Source organism: Loxodonta africana, chromosome 22, assembly GCF_030014295.1.
Source record: "Loxodonta africana isolate mLoxAfr1 chromosome 22, mLoxAfr1.hap2, whole genome shotgun sequence".
Lineage (NCBI taxonomy): Eukaryota > Metazoa > Chordata > Mammalia > Proboscidea > Elephantidae > Loxodonta > Loxodonta africana.
The window spans coordinates 23,096,289-23,113,105 of record NC_087363.1 but is presented as its reverse complement, the minus strand read 5'-3'; the positions used below and the strand labels follow the sequence as shown (position 1 = coordinate 23,113,105).

The following is a 16,817-nucleotide window of genomic DNA, read 5'->3' as shown; positions in this document are numbered from 1 at the left end:
TGTGGTCCTGCAAAGCTTCGGGAGTCTGAGGACCTTTACCTAGGCTTGGCCAGGGGTCTCAAGCTGTGCAGCTTGCAGGGTCTGCCTGCCACACACTGTTTACCCCACGTAGTGGCTGTCCATGGCCAATGTGGTATATGGCTGCCCTGGTGGGCAGTGTTTTGGTGTGAGGGGTGTCCCCAGAGCAGCCGGGTGCCTTGGGCAAAGTCACACAGCAGGTCTTTGGCAGCTGCCTCGGTCCTGCCCTGGGCAGAACTGAGCTGCAAGTGGAGAAGCAGCATTGGGGGCAGGTCTGCGTCCTGCTGCTACAGGGACTATTGATTTGCATCAGGAGGGGTGGGGAAGGTATGCTGGTCCCAGCCTCGGCTGAGGGCTCTGGTTACTGCTGCCTGCCAGCCCCAGACTTGGCGCCCACCCCCTCTCCCATATGCCAAGGCCAGGCCAAGGGCAACAGAGGACAGGAGAGGGCTTACAGCAGGGTTCTAGTTCAGAGCAGACCCTCGGGGAAGCTGGCCTTGACCCAAGTGGCCCTGTTTAGGTCTAATCCCATTCGAAGGGTCCAGCTGGGGTTGTGTGGCTGCTTCAGGCTGAGGGGCCTGCAGGGGTAGGGGAGTGGTGTGGTACGGGGGCAGGAACAACTGCAGCTGTGGCTTGCCCCCACAGAGGGAGCAGTCAGATGCAGCCTCGGCCCCCAGCTAGTACAGCACCCTGTCTCCCTACCCTCATGACTTGTGTAGTCTCGGGGAGCTGTCTCGACGCTAGTGGCCCAGTGCTGAGGACAGAGGCAGTTAGGCAGGGGCCACTCCTCTGGCATCCCCGATGACACCACCCCACCGTGCTCTACAGAGCCCTGCCCCTCAACGCTGCTGCAGCAGCACATGGCAGACCTGCTGCGCCAGGGCCCCGACGTGGCACCCAGCTTCCTCAACAGCGTCCTCAACCAGCTCAACTGGGCCTTCTCAGAGTTCATCGGCATGATCCAGGAGGTGAGCTGTGGTGGGGTCTTGTAGGCCAGGGTGGTGTGGGAACAAGGGCTGGCCTTGGGGTGTAGCCAGGCCACTGACAGCTGCCTGCCCACCTGCTGGTGGCTCAGATCCAACAGGCGGCTGAACGTCTGGAGCGGAACTTTGTGGACAGCCGGCAGCTCAAGGTATGTGCCACCTGCTTTGACCTCTCAGTCAGCCTGCTGCGTGTCTTGGAGATGACCATTACACTGGTGCCCGAGATATTCCTCGACTGGACCCGGCCTACCTCTGAAATGCTGCTGCGGCGTCTTGCGCAGGTATATCTCTCTGGGCAAGCAGGGTGGGATCCTGGGGAAACCCCGGTGGCGAGCCTGCTCATCCACCAACGGGCTTCTGCACTCACAGCTGCTGAACCAGGTGCTGAACCGGGTGACAGCTGAGAGGAACCTGTTTGACCGTGTGGTCACCCTACGGCTGCCTGGTGAGGACTCAGACACCCTGCACCCCAATACCCCACGGGCCTTGGTTCCTCTGCCAGGAGCAGTGATGCCCTATCCTCCAGGCTGCGTCAGGACAGCCAGGCCTGCGCCCCAGCCTCAGTGTGCCCTTATGTGGGAGGAGAGGCAGGAGGTGGACAGGATCAGCGGGGCCTGGAGGCCCTGCAGCAGGTGTATGTGCGTGGCTCACGCCCTCCTTCCCTTCCCCTTAGGCTTGGAGAGTGTGGACCACTACCCCATTCTGGTGGCAGTGACAGGCATCCTGGTACAGCTCCTGGTACATGGGCCAGCTTCAGGGTGAGTGCTGGGGACAGTGGGCCCCATGAGAGCCAGGTGTGTCTGATGAAAGGGGGCTGAGCAGGGCCTCCCTGCAACTCAGCTCCCTCATCTGTAAACTGGACCCCAGTACCAGCTTCTCAAGGTGCAGGGGACATGGTGAGGTATGAACTGCCTAAAGAGGTGGCAGCAGCTCTAGGTAAACGCATCAGGGACCCCAGCAGGACAAGGTATCCTGGTCCATGGTCAGAGCCACTGGCTGTGGCCATGCCTCAGGCAGAGGCAGGGGAGCTAGGACTCTCAGGTCACCCTGCGATGGCTGAGCGGGGCCTGGTGGCACTGTGGGAGCTAAAAGGTGAACACACATACGCTGGTATCTGCATCTGCGAAGGCTCCAGCCATGGGCATATCCTGCCTTTATTGAGAAACTTCTTGACAAGCTGGGTCCAGGACACCCACAGGGGCCCAGCTCAGCCCCCTGCAGTGGGGGTGGTGAGATGCATGAAGGCAGGGCGCCACCTCAGTCATTAGGCTGAGACCAGCGCCAGCCCTTAAGAGGCTACTGCCCTCGAGGGACAGCAAGTTCCGGCTCAGCAAGTTCCCCTCCCAGCTTGGCTATGCCTGGCAGGCTTTTTGCTGCTGAAAAGCTGGGGTCACAGGTCATGGTGCCCCTCAGCACTGCCTTGTGAGTTGCAGCCATGGGGTGGGCCCTACACTCAACGGCCTCTAGATGCCCCTGGCCAGAGAGCAGGACCAGTCTTTCTGGGACTTAAGCCAGGAACTGTGCCTGCCTACCAGACTGTGGGTTGAGTTGTGAAGCTTTAAGTAGGTTGGAAGTTGGCGGACAGGGAGTCCTATTTCCCAAGAGGTCTTCCTTCGGAGCTTCCTCCTAGTTCTCTGCGGCCCACTCCCTCCTACGCCCTTGGGAAGGGGAAGGTGGTTATGCCTCAGCTCTTCGGTGCCACCCCTTGACAACTGCTGGGGCTCCAGTGCAAACGTTCTTCTAGATGAGCCTCAGCCCCCAATCCTGATGGGGCAGCGGGCACAAAAAGGCCCTGCTAGGGCCCGGGGCCTTTAAGTCCTTTGCTGAGGCAGAGCAGGAGAAGGCTGGGGACTCCAGCCCTCCACCAAGGAGCAGAGCCCTTGTGGTTCAGGCCAAGGCCAACCCAGTAGGTTGTGAGGCCAGGTCAGGGCTTCCCATCAGCATCTGGCAGTTATCTGGACTGCAGCAGGGAGCAGGGCAAGCAGCAGGCAGGGTGGTGGCCTGGGTAGGGGGACTCTGGGCAGCCTAGGTCATCACCGGACCCTCAGAGCCTGTAGAGCTAGCAGACTCTGAGCTGACCTTGAACTGCAGGCCCCCAAGGTTGCAGAGGTCAAAGTCCTCAGCTATGGCCAGCTGCACACGGCCATTGAGGCCCCTCCTGCCTGGCTCCAGAAAGACTACGTGCTTGTGGGTGCTGGCCTTGCGACTGGGTGCATCTGGTGATGTGGTGCTGAGCTCCGAGGACTGTGCACTGAGGTCCTGGAGAGGGCTGGGTGCTCGTGACCAGTGACGGCAGCAGCAGGCTTGGCGACAGCAGCGGCAGCAGCCACGGCAGCAGCCACGGCAAGGTGGCATGAACAGGTAGAGCAGCACCAGCACCAGGCCCACGGCACAGCCCAGCAGCGTGGTGTAGCTTGTACTGAAGACCTCGGGCTCAGGGCGAGGATGGTGCACGCTCACGTTGTATTCATGTGTCTGGTTGTGCAGGCGAGGCCCAGTGGCCAGGCACACGAAGATGCCCTGGTGCTGCGGCTGCACATTTTCAATGGCCAAGCTGCCATCAGCCAGCAGCTCAATGCTACCATCTCGGGATCCTGGCGCCAGAAGCAGCTCATGCTGTGGGGAGACCCAGGCAGTGCCAACGGCTGGGGCACTGGCATTGCAGTGCAGCCGCAGGGACTGGCCCACTTGCACGTGCAGCTGTTCTTCTGGCCGCTCCAAGCCACGGGCAGTGGCAACTGAGCAGTTCTCAAAGACTCGGGCGTGCTCGAAGAAGCGCACGCGGGATGCTGGTACCTTGAAAGCCAGGCACATGTAGTCCCGCGCAAAGTCCCGCACGGCGCTCAGGCCCCGCTGATGCCAGCGCAGCAGCAGGTGGTAGAGGCGGCAGTCGCAGGGCAAGGGGTTGTTGTGCAAGTAGAGGCCGTTCTTGAGAAAGGCCGGCAGCGCCGCCAGCTCGGGCACTAGGATGTGCCCCAGCTGGTTGGAAGAGAGGTCCAGAGTGCGCAGGCGGGCGGTGCCCAGACCGTGCAGGTGGTTGAAAGAGAAGAACGCGAGTTCGTTGCAGCCCAGGTAGAGCCTCCTGAGCGCTCCCAGGCCGTGAAAGGCGTGCTCATCCAAGTGGGCCAGGCGGTTATTGAACAGAAGCAGCATCTCGAGCGCCCCCAGCCCGTCGAGGTCGTGGCGGCCAAGCGCCCGCAGAGCATTAGATGATAGGTCGAGCAGCCTCAGACCGCTGGCGTTGGAGAAGACACCGCGACCCAGCGCACCCAGCTCGTTGTGGCCTAGGCGCAGCGCGCGCAGCCGGGAGAGGGGCGCCAACCAGCCGGGGTGCAGGCGCTGGAGCGCGTTGTGGCTCAGGTCAAGGTCCGCAGCAGCGACGGGTAACGCGGCCGGCACGTCCTGCAGCCCAAGGCCTGCACAGCTCAGCAGGTCGGCCGCGCAGACACATTGATCAGGGCAGTTGTGGGGCTTAGGGGACACAGGGGCATCGGAGTAGTCCGGGGTGCCTAACCCGACGCGCAGCATGCACAGCAGTGCGCCCAGCAGCATCAGCCAGGCCATGGCGGTGGCCACCAGGGATGGGGCAGGGCAGCTCCTGTGCAGGGCTCGGATCCGGGACTCACCCCCTTCTGCTCTGGCTCGACGTGCGCGGTGCCGGATGGGTCATGGCCGGGAAGCTAGGACGCGGGCTCCGCCCCGCTCGGCCGGCTGCTCCTGCTCTCCAGCTTCCAGGCAGCAAGGTGGGGCCGCGCCCCGCTCGGCACTCCCTTCCCGGGCTCCCCTCGCTCTCCCGGTACTTTCCTTGTCACCCGGCTAAATACTCGCCGAGGCTGTGGCTCAGGGGGCGGAACCTCGGCCCCCCATTGGTTCCTGTCGGAGGGGGCGGGGCAGCCGCGTCCAACGGCGCCGCGTGGCCGCCAGGGGGGGCGCGAGGGCGACCCCAACAATTATTTGACCAACAATTTTCCGCAGCCTTCATTTCCCCGGAGTGGTAGCCCGTCCAGGCACAGGCTGGGAAGCACATCTTTAAGCTGCTACGAATATTCCTTAGTTTGTATTTATTTGGAGTGATTTTGAAGGGTTAACGTGTGTCACATGGCTGGTGGACATTCATTGTCTTCTGGTAGCTCCCCTGAGACCCCTAAACTGGCACCCAGGCTGTATGGGTCTTTACTGCGATCCAGGACTTAGCAGACTGGTAAGAAACAGGGAGGTGGAGTGGGATGAAGGGGTCAGTATCGCAGTTGGTCTAGGTGAGTGTACCACCTCTTCAGTAGAGTACTTTCCCACCAGCGCTGAGCCCCCTGACACCACCCTTGCACCCTCCCCCAGGAAAGAGAAAGCCACTTCTGTGCTCCTGGCTGATCCCTGCTTCCAGCTCCGCTCCATATGCTATCTCCTGGGGCAGTCAGAGCCCCCAGCACCTGGCACGGCCCTGCCTGCCCCTGACCGGAAGCACTTCTCCCTGCAGAGCTGTGAGTCGAGGGAAGCACCTCTTCCTACAGAAATGAGGGCTGGGGCGTGGTAGCAGGGAAGAGGTATTTGGGTGGGGTTGGGCCAAGCCAAGGGTCTCAAGAGGCACAAAGTTCTAAGAGCACATTTGGCCACACACCTCCTCCCACCCTCCAGACACGGATTACGTCAGTGCAGAAGAGCTGACCCAGGTGGAACAGATGCTGGCACACCTGACCTCTGCATCTGCCCAGGCAGCTGCTGCCTCTCTGGTGAGTGTGGCCACAGCACACAGGCCCATGCCACCTGAATGCATGTTGGCATAGCACATGTCCACTTCTGTCCAGGGACCCAAACCCAGCCTGCCTTGCACTCTCCTCCCTGCAGCCCACCAGCGAGGAAGACCTGTGCCCCATCTGTTACGCCCACCCCATCTCTGCTGTGTTCCAGCCCTGCGGCCATAAGTCCTGCAAGTAAGGGGGCCCTGGGCACTGGAAGGCGGGTGGAGGCAGGGAGCAGGAGACTACGGGGCAGCCCTCATCCTCTCTCCTGTGGCAGAGCCTGCATCGACCAGCACCTGATGAACAATAAGGACTGCTTCTTCTGCAAGGCCACCATCGTGTCTGTGGAAGACTGGGAAAAATCAGCCAATTCAAGTACCACCTCCTCGGCTGCCTAGACCTGTCTGGTCCACACAGTCTGCGCCATTCTGGACCCTGCACCCTCAAACCCAGCCCAGGCTGGGCCCTATTTATGAGCTCCTCTTGCCCTATTCCCCAGGGTCCCCTGCTGTGTCCTCCAACCCCCATCTTGCCTGCGTGTAGCCTCATTGGTGGGAGCCCAGCTACAGCCCCAATTGTGCCTGAGCTTGACTTTCAGTCAGGGCCACAGTGAGCATTAAATTATTATTCCATACAGCCCTGGCCTGGGCTTCTTGAGGAGTGCGGTATTTGGGGTTCCCGCAGCAGGGATCCTGCCAGGTATGCCCACATGAGAAGGCAAGTGTCCAGCGTCAGCCTCATCCAAGCCCCCAGACAAATGGCAGGGCCTTCTAATGTGTGAAGCCAGTCCTCCCCTTGCTAATGGGGAAATGAGGGCTCCACAGGCCCCACAGCACGCTCTCACATGATGATGCGAGGCTCCGGCACTGACTCGCCAATAGACTTGTGGGGCAGCACGCTGGCCCCATTGAGGTAGAGCTCGTCGTTAACGATGACATCTTCGCCCAGCACTGTCACGTTCTCCATGCGCACCTTAGCGGGGAGGACCAGGCTATCAGTGAGGCAGATATGTGCCCTGCCCCTCTCTACCCACGTGGCCCAGCCTACAGACTTACCCACTGGCCCACGCGGCAGCGCCAGCCCACAATGCAGGACTCAAGCCAGGAGTGGGAGCGGATGTGGGCGTCCCGCAGCACTGTGCACCGCCGGATACACACGCCATCCTCCACTACCACACCAGGGCCCAGGCTCACATTGGGACCAATGCTGCAGTTCTGGCCAATGCGGGCACTCGGGTCCTGAGGGCAGTGAGGCAGATAGATTACAAGTGGGCCACTTATCCCGAGACTGAGAGGGTTAATGATAGGCTGAACTGAGCAAGGGCCTCACCACCAGCACGTTGCCCACAATGCCTGGGCCCGAGCAGAGTTGCTCAGGCTGCTTCTGTCGCAGTGACTGTAGAAAAAGGCACATGCCAGTGAGGAAATCCTTGGGCTGCCCGATGTCCATCCAAAAGCCTGTAGAAAAGGCTGCGTCAGGGGGCTCAGCCCAGCCACAGACCACCCCCGCACTATGGCCTCCCTGCCTCACCCTGCAGTTCCATGGCATACAGCTGCCCCTCTTTGGCCATTACCGGGAAGACCTCCTTCTCAATGGACGTGGGCTGCAGCTGTGGGAGTGGGCATCTTGTGAGCAGAGTCATGGCAGCGGTGGCCTGCCCCATCCCAGGCCACCCAGCAGCTGGCTCCCACACACCTGGATGCGCCGCAGCACCGCAGGGCTCAGAATGTACATGCCTGCATTGATCTTGTTGGACACAAACACCTGCGGCTTCTCCACGAAGCGGTGAATGCGGCCTGTGTCAGCCTCACATACCACCACACCATACTTGGAGGGTTCCTCCACCTTGGTCACCTGAGCGCAGAAGGACCTCAGGCCTAGTCCAGTGCTCCTGCCACTTGATATTCATGCTGTCCCAAAGCTCAGGGGATGTGCCATAAATGCTTAAAGACACATACTGCACACCTCTGCTCCCACCACGTGAGGTGACAGTTCAAGGTTGGGGGTGGAAGAAGCTGGCAATGGGGGTCTGAGTCTCAGACAAGAACTTACCACGATGGAGCCCTCCTGGCCGTGGTGCCGATGAAACTGCACCATGGCTTGGAAGGGGAAATCGCAGATCACATCGCTGTTGAGGACGAAGAAGGCGTCTTCAGTCTCAGACAGCAGGTCTCGGGCCAGTGCCAGTGGCCCAGCTGGGGGAGGGGAGCAGGTCACCACCTTGCTGGCGGGGGGTGGGGTGGGGGGGCGGTCTGACCCCTGGATTCAGGCTCAGCAGGCCCAGTCCAGGCTGGGTCTTGTTGCTTGCCTGGCCCTACACCCTCCCCAAGAGACCCTTCTCTCTTTACTGACCTGTTCCCAGAGGTTCCTCTTCATGGGACATAGAAATGCGGATCCCTAGCTGGAAGGGCGAAACCACAGTCAGGTTCCTCCCACCCAGGCGTAGGAGATTGAGCGGGAAGCAAGGAAAAAGGCTGAGTCCGCGCCTTACCTTCTGCTCCTGCGCCTTCATTTCCTTCTCCAACACCTGAGACATGTAGCTCACGGCCAGGATCACGTGGTCCACACCTGCCTGTCGGACAGAACAGCGCGAACTGACAGGCGGGCTCAACGGAAAGGGGCGGGAACCCCTGCCCTGCGGTCGCTAGCCGTCCCTCGCCCCACCAGGTCCGACCGACTCCGGCCCTTACCGCGGCCAGCGCCTCCACTTGATGCAGCAAGATGGGCTTGTTGCAGAAGTCCACCAGTGGTTTCGGGATGCTCAGCGTCAGTGGCCGCAGCCGCGTCCCATAGCCGCCCACCAAGATCAGTGCCTTCATCGCGCCTGCGGGCGGCGGGACAGTAAGTCCTGGCCTCCGACGTGCCCGGGCCCACCTGGCCGGCCCTTGCCGCGCACGCCCGACGCCATGCCCAGCCCCGCGCCCTTCACTTGCCAAACTGATGAACTCTGACTCCGCCTCGTCTGCCTGGTCTGCCCTAACGCGGGATGCGAGACCCCGCCACAAGCCAGGACGCGCCGTGGGACAGATCGCGGCTGGCTCGAAACTCGGGCTGGACCTGGCGCGACAGTGACGTAACCCTGGTGGGCCAATCGGCTGCCGCGTACGTGGCACGGCCGCCGGCGACGTAACGCTGGAGCGCGGCGCTTCGGCAGACGTAGCCAATGAGGGCCCGAGCGCGTCCGGCTGCCATGGGGACCGGCACCCGGACATGCGGGTCAGCTGTCCATTGGCGGATCCAAAGGCGGAACTGGCGCCAAGGGCGAGGCTTCGTTCCCGGCCAGACGGGTAAGGCCGCTTCCGGCCCCGCCCCTCCGCTCAGGTCCGCGGGCCGGACGATGGGGCAGGCAGTTTGGGGCGCGGGCGTGGGGCGGGCTGCTGGCCAGGACCCCCGGAGGCCGTAAGGCTCACAAACAGACGCGGACTCGCCTCCGTTTGTAGCGGCTTTATTTTGACATACACGACCTCAGACACAAGCGGGGCGGGCAGCGCCAGGTGCACAGGAAGAGGCGGGGCTCCACCTGAGCCTCCCCCTCTCCGCACGCGCGGTCCCGGCGAAAACGCAATTGCGCGGAGTCGGGGTCGGAGCCACGTGTAGCATCAGGGCGCAGGCCTCGGCAGCGTGGACGGGCTTGTTTAGCTTCCAGAAAAGAGGAGCAGGCAGCGATTTCCAGAAGGCGAGGCCTTACTGTTCCCCGAGAAGCAAAAGAACCAGGCAGATCTTTTCTAGGGGTCTCGATTTTTTTTTTTTTCATTAAAACATTTTTTAAATCGTCACAAAACGAAATTAACATAAGTTCAAAGCAATCTTGCTTCTAGAGAACATGCATGTGGCCAGGCGTGAGCAACGGCTGAAGATCTAGCCCAGACCCCTGGCCCCTTGGGGGAAATCCCCACGCGCCCTGCACAAGCCCTGAGAGGGGTGGGGCCCCTGGCAAGTTGTTACACTGGTCCCCTTCCTCTTAAGCACCGCCCCTGCTCGCCCCTCCCATACCCTGAGGGCTGGTGTCAGCTTGGCCCTGGGAAGCACTATGGAGAGGGGTCACCTGAGCGCCCCAACCCGTGATCCCGCGTTGCAGTTTGGTCCCAAGTTGGGGCTGGGAAGGCAGACCCTGGCAGGAACAGGGCTCTCTGGCCTGGAACGGAGTGGCGGGCGTGGAGGAGAGATGGAGAAACATCAGTGGCAAGAGCTGTGTGTGTGCACACAAACAGGCCCACCAACCCACCCCACCCTAGATTACAAGGTTTTGCCTTCAGATGTCCAAAGTGCTAAAAAGAGAAGCCCTGCCTTGGGGGAAGAGCAGCAAATCCCGGGCCCTTTTGCTCTTTTTAGTGCCAGGAAAACACTGAATGTTAAGTGGGTGCAGCCTCCCTCACTATGAGGAGCAGCAGAAGAGGGCAGCATCTGCTCCCAGAATCTTGGAACTCGAGAGGTCCCAGCACATGGCTAGGCAGGACAGTTTCAATCAAGGGAGTTCAGAGTGACCCCAGACCCCTATGTCTTGTCCTTTGTCCTGACAGGAAATGACTGTCTACACTAGCCAACAGTTACTACCTCCAGAATGGTACAAGAGAGAGAACGGTCATTACTGACCAGAAACAGGCAAGCTGCTCCTCCCAGCCGCAAGGAATGGGAACCTGCCCACCACTGGCACAGGGTCAGAAGGCCAAGAGATGCAGGGATGCAAGGAGCTCATTTAAGAAGTGAGGCTCCATCTCACTGGGAAGAGCTGGGAAAAATTAGCCCAACATTACCAAGCCCTCTCAACAGACACAGGCTGGCAGGCTTACCGTTAATGCCAAAACAGGGATGTGCCCTAAGTGACAATGGCAGTGGCCCTAGGCTTGGAAGTTAGGGTGCTCTGGATGGGTTGGTAATGGTTAGGTGGATGCAGCATCACCTGCTGATCATGGGCTTTAGAGTCAGGAGGTGTCTGTCATTAAAGGCTGGAAGCAAAAATGACTAAAATCATGGGGGAGGGGATTGCCACTTGGGCCTTCACTGCACCACTGCCAGTGTTGAGGGGGCCCACACACCAGGCCCACAAAGAAGGTGCTGAGCCAGCAGGGAAATGCCTCTTATAACTCTGTTACCAGTTCTTTATAAAAAGGTAAGCACCTGCTGAGGAAGGGCACAAGGGCAAAAGCTCACCTCAGAAAGAATGGGAATTTCGCTGAGGAAAGTATAGAGGAAAGCAGTATCTACTTATGAGCTAGGCTACACCTCCGAGGAGGGACCCCCAGAGATGGGCAAGCAGACGGACAAATGGACAGACGGATGGACCCCAGGTCTGATCAGACAAAGCTTTCATTAGCAGAATCCAGGTACCTACGTCCAGGGCCCAGACAGTGTCCCTGTGAGCAGACAAGAAAGTTCTTCCTCCAGGTCCAGAGCCTGAACCTTCTTCACACGGGCTGTGGACTTGAGCTCACCCTGGGGAAATATGAGACCCTGAGTGGATTACAGCCCTTGAACCCGGAAGAAGCAGCCCATTCAGAGGCAGCACAGCTGCCCACGTTAGAGGAAGACTCCCACCAACAGCACAAGAGCTGCAAACACTGTCTGGGCCAGAGCCAACAGAGGCCCTAAGGCCTGCTGGGACACTGCCTTTTCTCAGCAAAGAGAGCTGAACCTCCTTCAGGAGACAAGAGGGGGTGGTCTCTAAGGGCAGAGGTCTTAGTGAAAGAGGCTAGTTAGGGCACGACAGCAGGCAGAGGAACAGGTTCAAGTGCCAAGGAGTGCCTAGGGAACCCAAGGGCCTGTCCTCTGCGTGAGTGGCCTCAACCCAGATTCATGAATCTGGCCCCCTCACCAAGGTCAGAACTGAGGAGCAGGGTCCAGCTGTGTGCAGTCAGCCCAGTGGCACCCTGGGGACATCGGTTAAAGAGCTGGCTGACAGCCAGAACACTGGAAAGCCCTCAAGAGACAGGCACCCAGTCCTCTCTACGTCCGGGAAACAACAGACAAGTGGGCATGGAGAGGCCCTGTGTTAGCCCAGGGCTTCACCCTACAATCCCCAGGGCTCTACAGTCACAGACCCCAAAGACCTAGGCAAGAGACACCCGTGTCCAAGGGTACCCTTGTCCCTGGTGCCAAGCCCACCAGGGGCACCTCTTCCTTCCTACATTAGCCTGGACACAGCAGTCAGAGCGGTAGAGCTAAGGAGCCTGGCTGGGAGGATACGTGTTCTGCCCTCCTCACTTTATATATATGGATTCCAGGCTACAGCTAAAAACATTTCTTTTAGTTTACACCAAAGAGAAATATAACCCTTTAAAAGCAAAGTCTGTGTGTCCTCATGGCGAGTTCAGAGCGATGGTCCCTGCCTGTGGGTGAAGAGGAAGAGGTTCTGGGGGCCCGGAGCTGGGCCTACTGGTTCTCGTCCCGCATCTGTTCCATGATGCTGATGAGGTTCTCCAGGCCAAACACATAACCTCGGTCCGGCCCGTCATGCACAGTGGGGTCATCCCGGAAACCCTTGAACGTGCTGTGTGCAAAGTCGATCATGCGGACGTCCACCTTGGGCGGAGAGGAGGGGCCTGCCTCAGGGCTGGTGCTGCTGGGGCTGGTGCTGGAGCCACAGGGTGATGCCACCTCTGAGAGCCCCGTGTCCAGGTGCTTGTGACGCATCTCAGACCAGCGGTCCACATAGGGCTCAGCCCGGCACTCCTTGCCGTCATAGATGACCAGCAGGGAGCTAGAGTAGAAGCGGTAGGAGGCCTGCCGCTCCAGCACAGCTTTCAGGCCCTGCAGTTTGCTCAAGATGGGCTCAAAGAGGTCACGCCGCAGGTCCAGGCCATTGTGCAGGTACTGGTAGAGGGCGTTGCGGAAGCCTTCAATGGAGAGCCCGCGGCCATAATATTTGTTCCTGCAGAGGTAATGCCCTGTGTCCAGCTGGTACACCTGAAACCCCAGGAAACAGGGTGAGTGCCAGAAGGTCTAACGACCCCATGGTGTCCTGGGTGAGCACTGTTTGGAAAACACGTCTGACCAGCCTGAGCTTTTCTACTCCTCCCTGGAGTGGGGCAGATCATGTTATACCTGCGTTTCCCATGTTAAAGCCAAGACCAGGATTACAGGTTCCCTGCCATGGCTTTGGAACTCTCCTCAAAGCTGCCCTGGGGCATCTTGCTGACAGACAAGGGTCCCAGCTGCCCCAAGGTCAAGGCAGCAGGCTGTCACAGTGAGGGCTCTCGGAGAGGCCAGGGCCTGGTACTCAAATCAAGGTCAACCAGTAAGGACAAGAGGCCTCAGGGAATGCACCTGTAAGGGCATGTTCAGAATCCTGTGGCGGACTCATCATTTCAGAGGAGCCTCTGGACCGGTGCGGGAAGACGACACAGCATGGGTGGCAGGCAGGTACATGCACCTAGGCTCTTACCAGGGGCAACTCACCTGCATACCACAAACCCTGACACCCAGTGTAGCAGACGTGCTCTGCTCACACTTTCTCATCTGCCGGGCCGCCTTCTCAGCAGATGCATCATCACCGTGCTGCCGGGTGCCCATCTTCAGGTCCAGCACGCAAGGGTACTTGAAGTGGTGCACCACATTCTCAAGGAGAAGGAACTCTGGGTCACAGTCAAGAAGAGTGACAACCACACTCACCATTAACCCAGCCAGGAAAACACAACCAAGATTTTCTATAAAAAGGGGCAGTCCGCATTCACCTCCACTGACTCAAATGAGAGTTTCACACTAGTGACTTACTACTTTTATGTCATTCTTCAGAATTGTCTTGCAGGCAATACACAAACTAAAGACTTGGCAGACTCAGGCACATCCCTGTTACTGTTGATAAACTAAAGCCCTACTCAGGCCAGCACCTCACCCAGGCCTAAGAAATAAGGAAGATGTCTTTGCAGCACTACTACAGAAATGCGGAATCAGCTCCCTGAAGGACCGAATTACTAGGCTCTTACTCAGGGAACATCTAGCTCAATTGACATAACACAGCTTATAAAGAATATGTTTTTACATCCTACTTTGGTGAGTAGCATCTTGGGTCTTAAAAGCTTGTGACTGGTCTCACCCTGTCACGAGCACGGGAGGATGAAGAAAACCAAAGACACAAGGCAAAGATTAGTCCAAAGGACCAATGGATGACAACTACCAAAGCCTCCACCAGACTGAGTCCAGCACAACTAGAAGGTGCCTAGCTACCACTAGTGACTACTCTGACAGGGATTACAATAGAGGGTCCTGGACAGAGGTAGAGAAAAATGTAGAACAGAATTCCAGCTCACAAAAAAAGACCAGACTTACTGGCCTGAAAGAGACTGGAAAAACCCTGAGAGTACAGCCCCCGATACCGTTTTAGCTCAGTAATGGAGTCACTTCTGAGGTTTACCCTTCAGCCAAAGATTGGACACGCCCACAAAACAAAACAAGACTAAAGGGGTACACCAGCCCAGGGGCAAGGACTAGAAGGCAGGAGAGGACAGGAAAGCTGGTAAGAAGGAACCCAAAGTCAAGGAGGGGAGAGTGTTGACGTGTCGTGGGGTTGGTAACCAATGTCACAAAACAGTATGTGTATTGTTTAATGAGATGCTAGTTTGTTCTGTAAACCTTCATCTAAAGTACAAAAAACAAAACAAAACACTATGGAGCTCAGTTCTACTCTAACACTTGAGGTCACCACAAGCCACAACAGCCTTGGTGGCAACAGGTTTGGTTTTGGTTTGGTGCAAGGAATTGGACTGGTAGAGATATGACACACAAAAGATAAGACACATCCTTAGCCATAAGATCAGAAGAACTGGATGGTACCCAGCTACAATTACTGAACGTTTTGATGAAAGAGTCAATAGATGAATCCTGATCAAATGGGGGAAAATGTAGAACAGAACTTAAAATTCTTAAAGAATCCAGACTTTCTGGACCTACTGAGACTGGAGGAACCACCAAATCTATCACTCTGAGAAAATCTTCAAACCATGAACCGAAAAGACCCCCCTGAATTCATCTTCCAACTACACAACTGTTTAGCTAAATTAATAAAGAAATGTTGGCCACGAGCACTGCACTCTTTTAAAGAATTATCTCTATGAGATCAAATGGTCAACAATAACTTTAAACCACAGATGAAAAGTTTAGGGGATAGTCTAAGTCAATGGTGGTGAAACAATGTATCCAGAGATACTAAGAATGGTGACACAACCTGAAGAATGTAACCCATGTCACTGAACTGTATGTGTAGAAACTGATGAATGGGTACATGTTCTGCTGTGTATATTTTCACCAAAATTAAAAAGGAGAGAGAGAGAGATGACACAAATGAGCTGCTGCCCGCTGAGGTCACGTTAAGTGGGGAGGAATAACACAGAAAAGGAGGGTGAAACTGGTTGTACAACTTGAAGAATGTAATCAAAGTCACCAAATTGTGCATGTAAAAATTGCTGAACTAGAGTTATGTGCTGCTGTTATATTTTCTATAGCCAAAACAGAAATAAATTCTACTAAATTAAAAAAAAAAGGGGGGGGGGGAATCAGATACTAATATTTCCAAGTAAGAATCTCTGGAAAAAGCTGGATTTGAATTTCTACCTTGCCATTTTCTCACTAAATTTCAAAACAGGGAACTATAAACTTCTCCCTTAATAACGTCTAGGACCTTCTGCTCAAAACAGCTCTATGGTCCCAACCTTCTGGCATCTATGTCTGTGTCTTCATCTAAATCTACTGTCCACAACAATCTAATGTTTACTTGCACTTCTGGTTAAAGGTATAGGCTTGTCATTTGTCTGCCAAATATCACTGGTACTGGGCAATTCCATATTTGGGTGCTATGAAGCAATCATGGAGTCTTGAAGGACAGACGCACAGCATCATTCTGACGGTGAACATTTTAACATTTCCTAATTCCTCTTAAATTATAAAAAACCATTATATACTAGCCCAAGACCAGAAGAACTAGATGGTCCCCAGCTACCACTACCAACTGTTCTGACTGGGACCACAATATTAAGTCATGGACAGAGTGGGAGAGAAATGTAGAACAAAATTCAAACTCACAACTAAGACCAGGACTTACTGGTCTGATAGAAACTGGAAGAACCCCTGAGACTTTGACCCTTCAAAGTTGGAACTGAAATCACTTCCAGAGATCACATTATAGCCATACAATAGACAGACCTATAAAATGAACAATACCACCAGTGAGGGATGTACACCTCAGAATAACCAACTGTACAAGACCTAAAGGGCAGCATCTGCACAAAAGCAAAGTTCAGAAGGACAGGAGGGATAGAAAGCAGGGTGAACAGACACAAGGAACCCAGGGAGGAAGCAGGGAGAGTGCTAACACATTCAGGGGTTTGCAACCAATGTCACGGAACAAGCTGTGTGTAAATTGTTGAATGGGAAACTAATTTGCTCTGTAAACTTTCACCTAAACAACAATCAAATGTTCAAAAAAAATTCTACTGGGACTTTGATAAATCTCTTAGCATGCTGTAACCTATAAGCAAGTGATGATAAAACTTGAAGGTGGCTGCAGAAATAGCTTCCTGTGCTCCCAGCACAGGCTCTTGAATCCTGCCTCAGCCAATCACTGGCTCCTGACAAACACTCAACCTCTCTGTGCTTCCATTTCCTCACCTGTAAAATGTGAATAACCATCATTCCTCCCTCACAAGATTGCTATAAAGATTTACTGAGCCAACGCATACGAAGAGCTCAGCACACTTCCCGTCAGCTGCTCTGCATCATTTGTCCACTGCTTCAAAACACTAAATGATATAAAAATACCCATTCCATAAAACTTCACCTTTAATATCTTAAAACTATTCTTATGTTACACGCGGAGGGTTATTTATCTTTAAACCAAAAAAACCCCCACCAAAATCGAGCATATTACGTTTTAACTCCTGATTATCCTTTGGGCGGGGAGAAACAGCACGTGCGCGGGCACTTGCGCACACACAGCTCCCTTATTCTAATCACAATATGACAGCCGCTAGCCACATGGTACTATTTCAATTTAATTTTTAATTAAAATAAAAAGTTCAGTTCCTCAGTCACAGGTGTCATATTTCAGCTGTCAAAGTGGCTGGTGGCTGTTGGAGAGCACAGATATAGA

General features: G+C 56.1%; 4 protein-coding genes across 22 annotated transcripts in view; 1 reads left to right on the top strand and 3 right to left on the bottom strand.

Annotated features, from left to right (window-relative positions):
* Positions 1-6,373, top strand: part of RNF123 (ring finger protein 123) — a 30,391-nt gene extending 24,018 nt beyond the window's left edge. For all 12 annotated transcript variants that reach the window (XM_023547707.2, XM_023547704.2, XM_023547706.2 and 9 more), the window contains 8 exons: positions 847-986; positions 1,094-1,282; positions 1,371-1,446; positions 1,675-1,759; positions 5,337-5,479; positions 5,634-5,728; positions 5,844-5,929; positions 6,015-6,373. In XM_023547707.2, the coding sequence (XP_023403475.2) occupies positions 847-986; positions 1,094-1,282; positions 1,371-1,446; positions 1,675-1,759; positions 5,337-5,479; positions 5,634-5,728; positions 5,844-5,929; positions 6,015-6,135 (935 nt within the window). In that variant the 3' untranslated portion in view covers positions 6,136-6,373. The remainder of the gene's footprint in view (positions 1-846; positions 987-1,093; positions 1,283-1,370; positions 1,447-1,674; positions 1,760-5,336; positions 5,480-5,633; positions 5,729-5,843; positions 5,930-6,014) is intronic.
* AMIGO3 (adhesion molecule with Ig like domain 3) lies at positions 1,942-4,933 on the bottom strand. Its single transcript, XM_010589792.3, has one exon. The coding sequence runs from the start codon at positions 4,563-4,565 to the stop codon at positions 3,027-3,029; it is 1,539 nt and encodes a 512-aa protein (XP_010588094.1). The 5' UTR covers positions 4,566-4,933; the 3' UTR covers positions 1,942-3,026.
* GMPPB (GDP-mannose pyrophosphorylase B) lies at positions 5,048-8,810 on the bottom strand. 2 transcript variants are annotated; one of them, XM_064274526.1, is made up of 10 exons: positions 8,671-8,810; positions 8,428-8,561; positions 8,229-8,309; positions 8,090-8,138; positions 7,790-7,932; positions 7,433-7,591; positions 7,268-7,346; positions 7,067-7,194; positions 6,793-6,975; positions 5,048-6,709 (listed from the first exon to the last, which is right to left on the bottom strand). In XM_064274526.1, exons 2-10 carry the CDS (start codon positions 8,554-8,556, stop codon positions 6,578-6,580), a joined length of 1,083 nt encoding a protein of 360 aa, XP_064130596.1. In that variant the 5' UTR covers positions 8,557-8,561; positions 8,671-8,810; the 3' UTR covers positions 5,048-6,577. The 2 variants fall into 2 exon arrangements, with proteins under 2 accessions (XP_064130596.1, XP_064130597.1); XM_064274527.1 differs by lacking the exon at positions 7,433-7,591.
* Positions 8,811-9,166: 356 nt separating this feature from the next.
* Positions 9,167-16,817, bottom strand: part of IP6K1 (inositol hexakisphosphate kinase 1) — a 39,997-nt gene continuing 32,346 nt past the window's right edge. For all 7 annotated transcript variants that reach the window (XM_064274521.1, XM_064274522.1, XM_023547721.2 and 4 more), the window contains 2 exons: positions 13,133-13,308; positions 9,167-12,640 (listed from right to left, as the gene is read on the bottom strand). In XM_064274521.1, the coding sequence (XP_064130591.1) occupies positions 12,107-12,640; positions 13,133-13,308 (710 nt within the window). In that variant the 3' untranslated portion in view covers positions 9,167-12,106. The remainder of the gene's footprint in view (positions 12,641-13,132; positions 13,309-16,817) is intronic.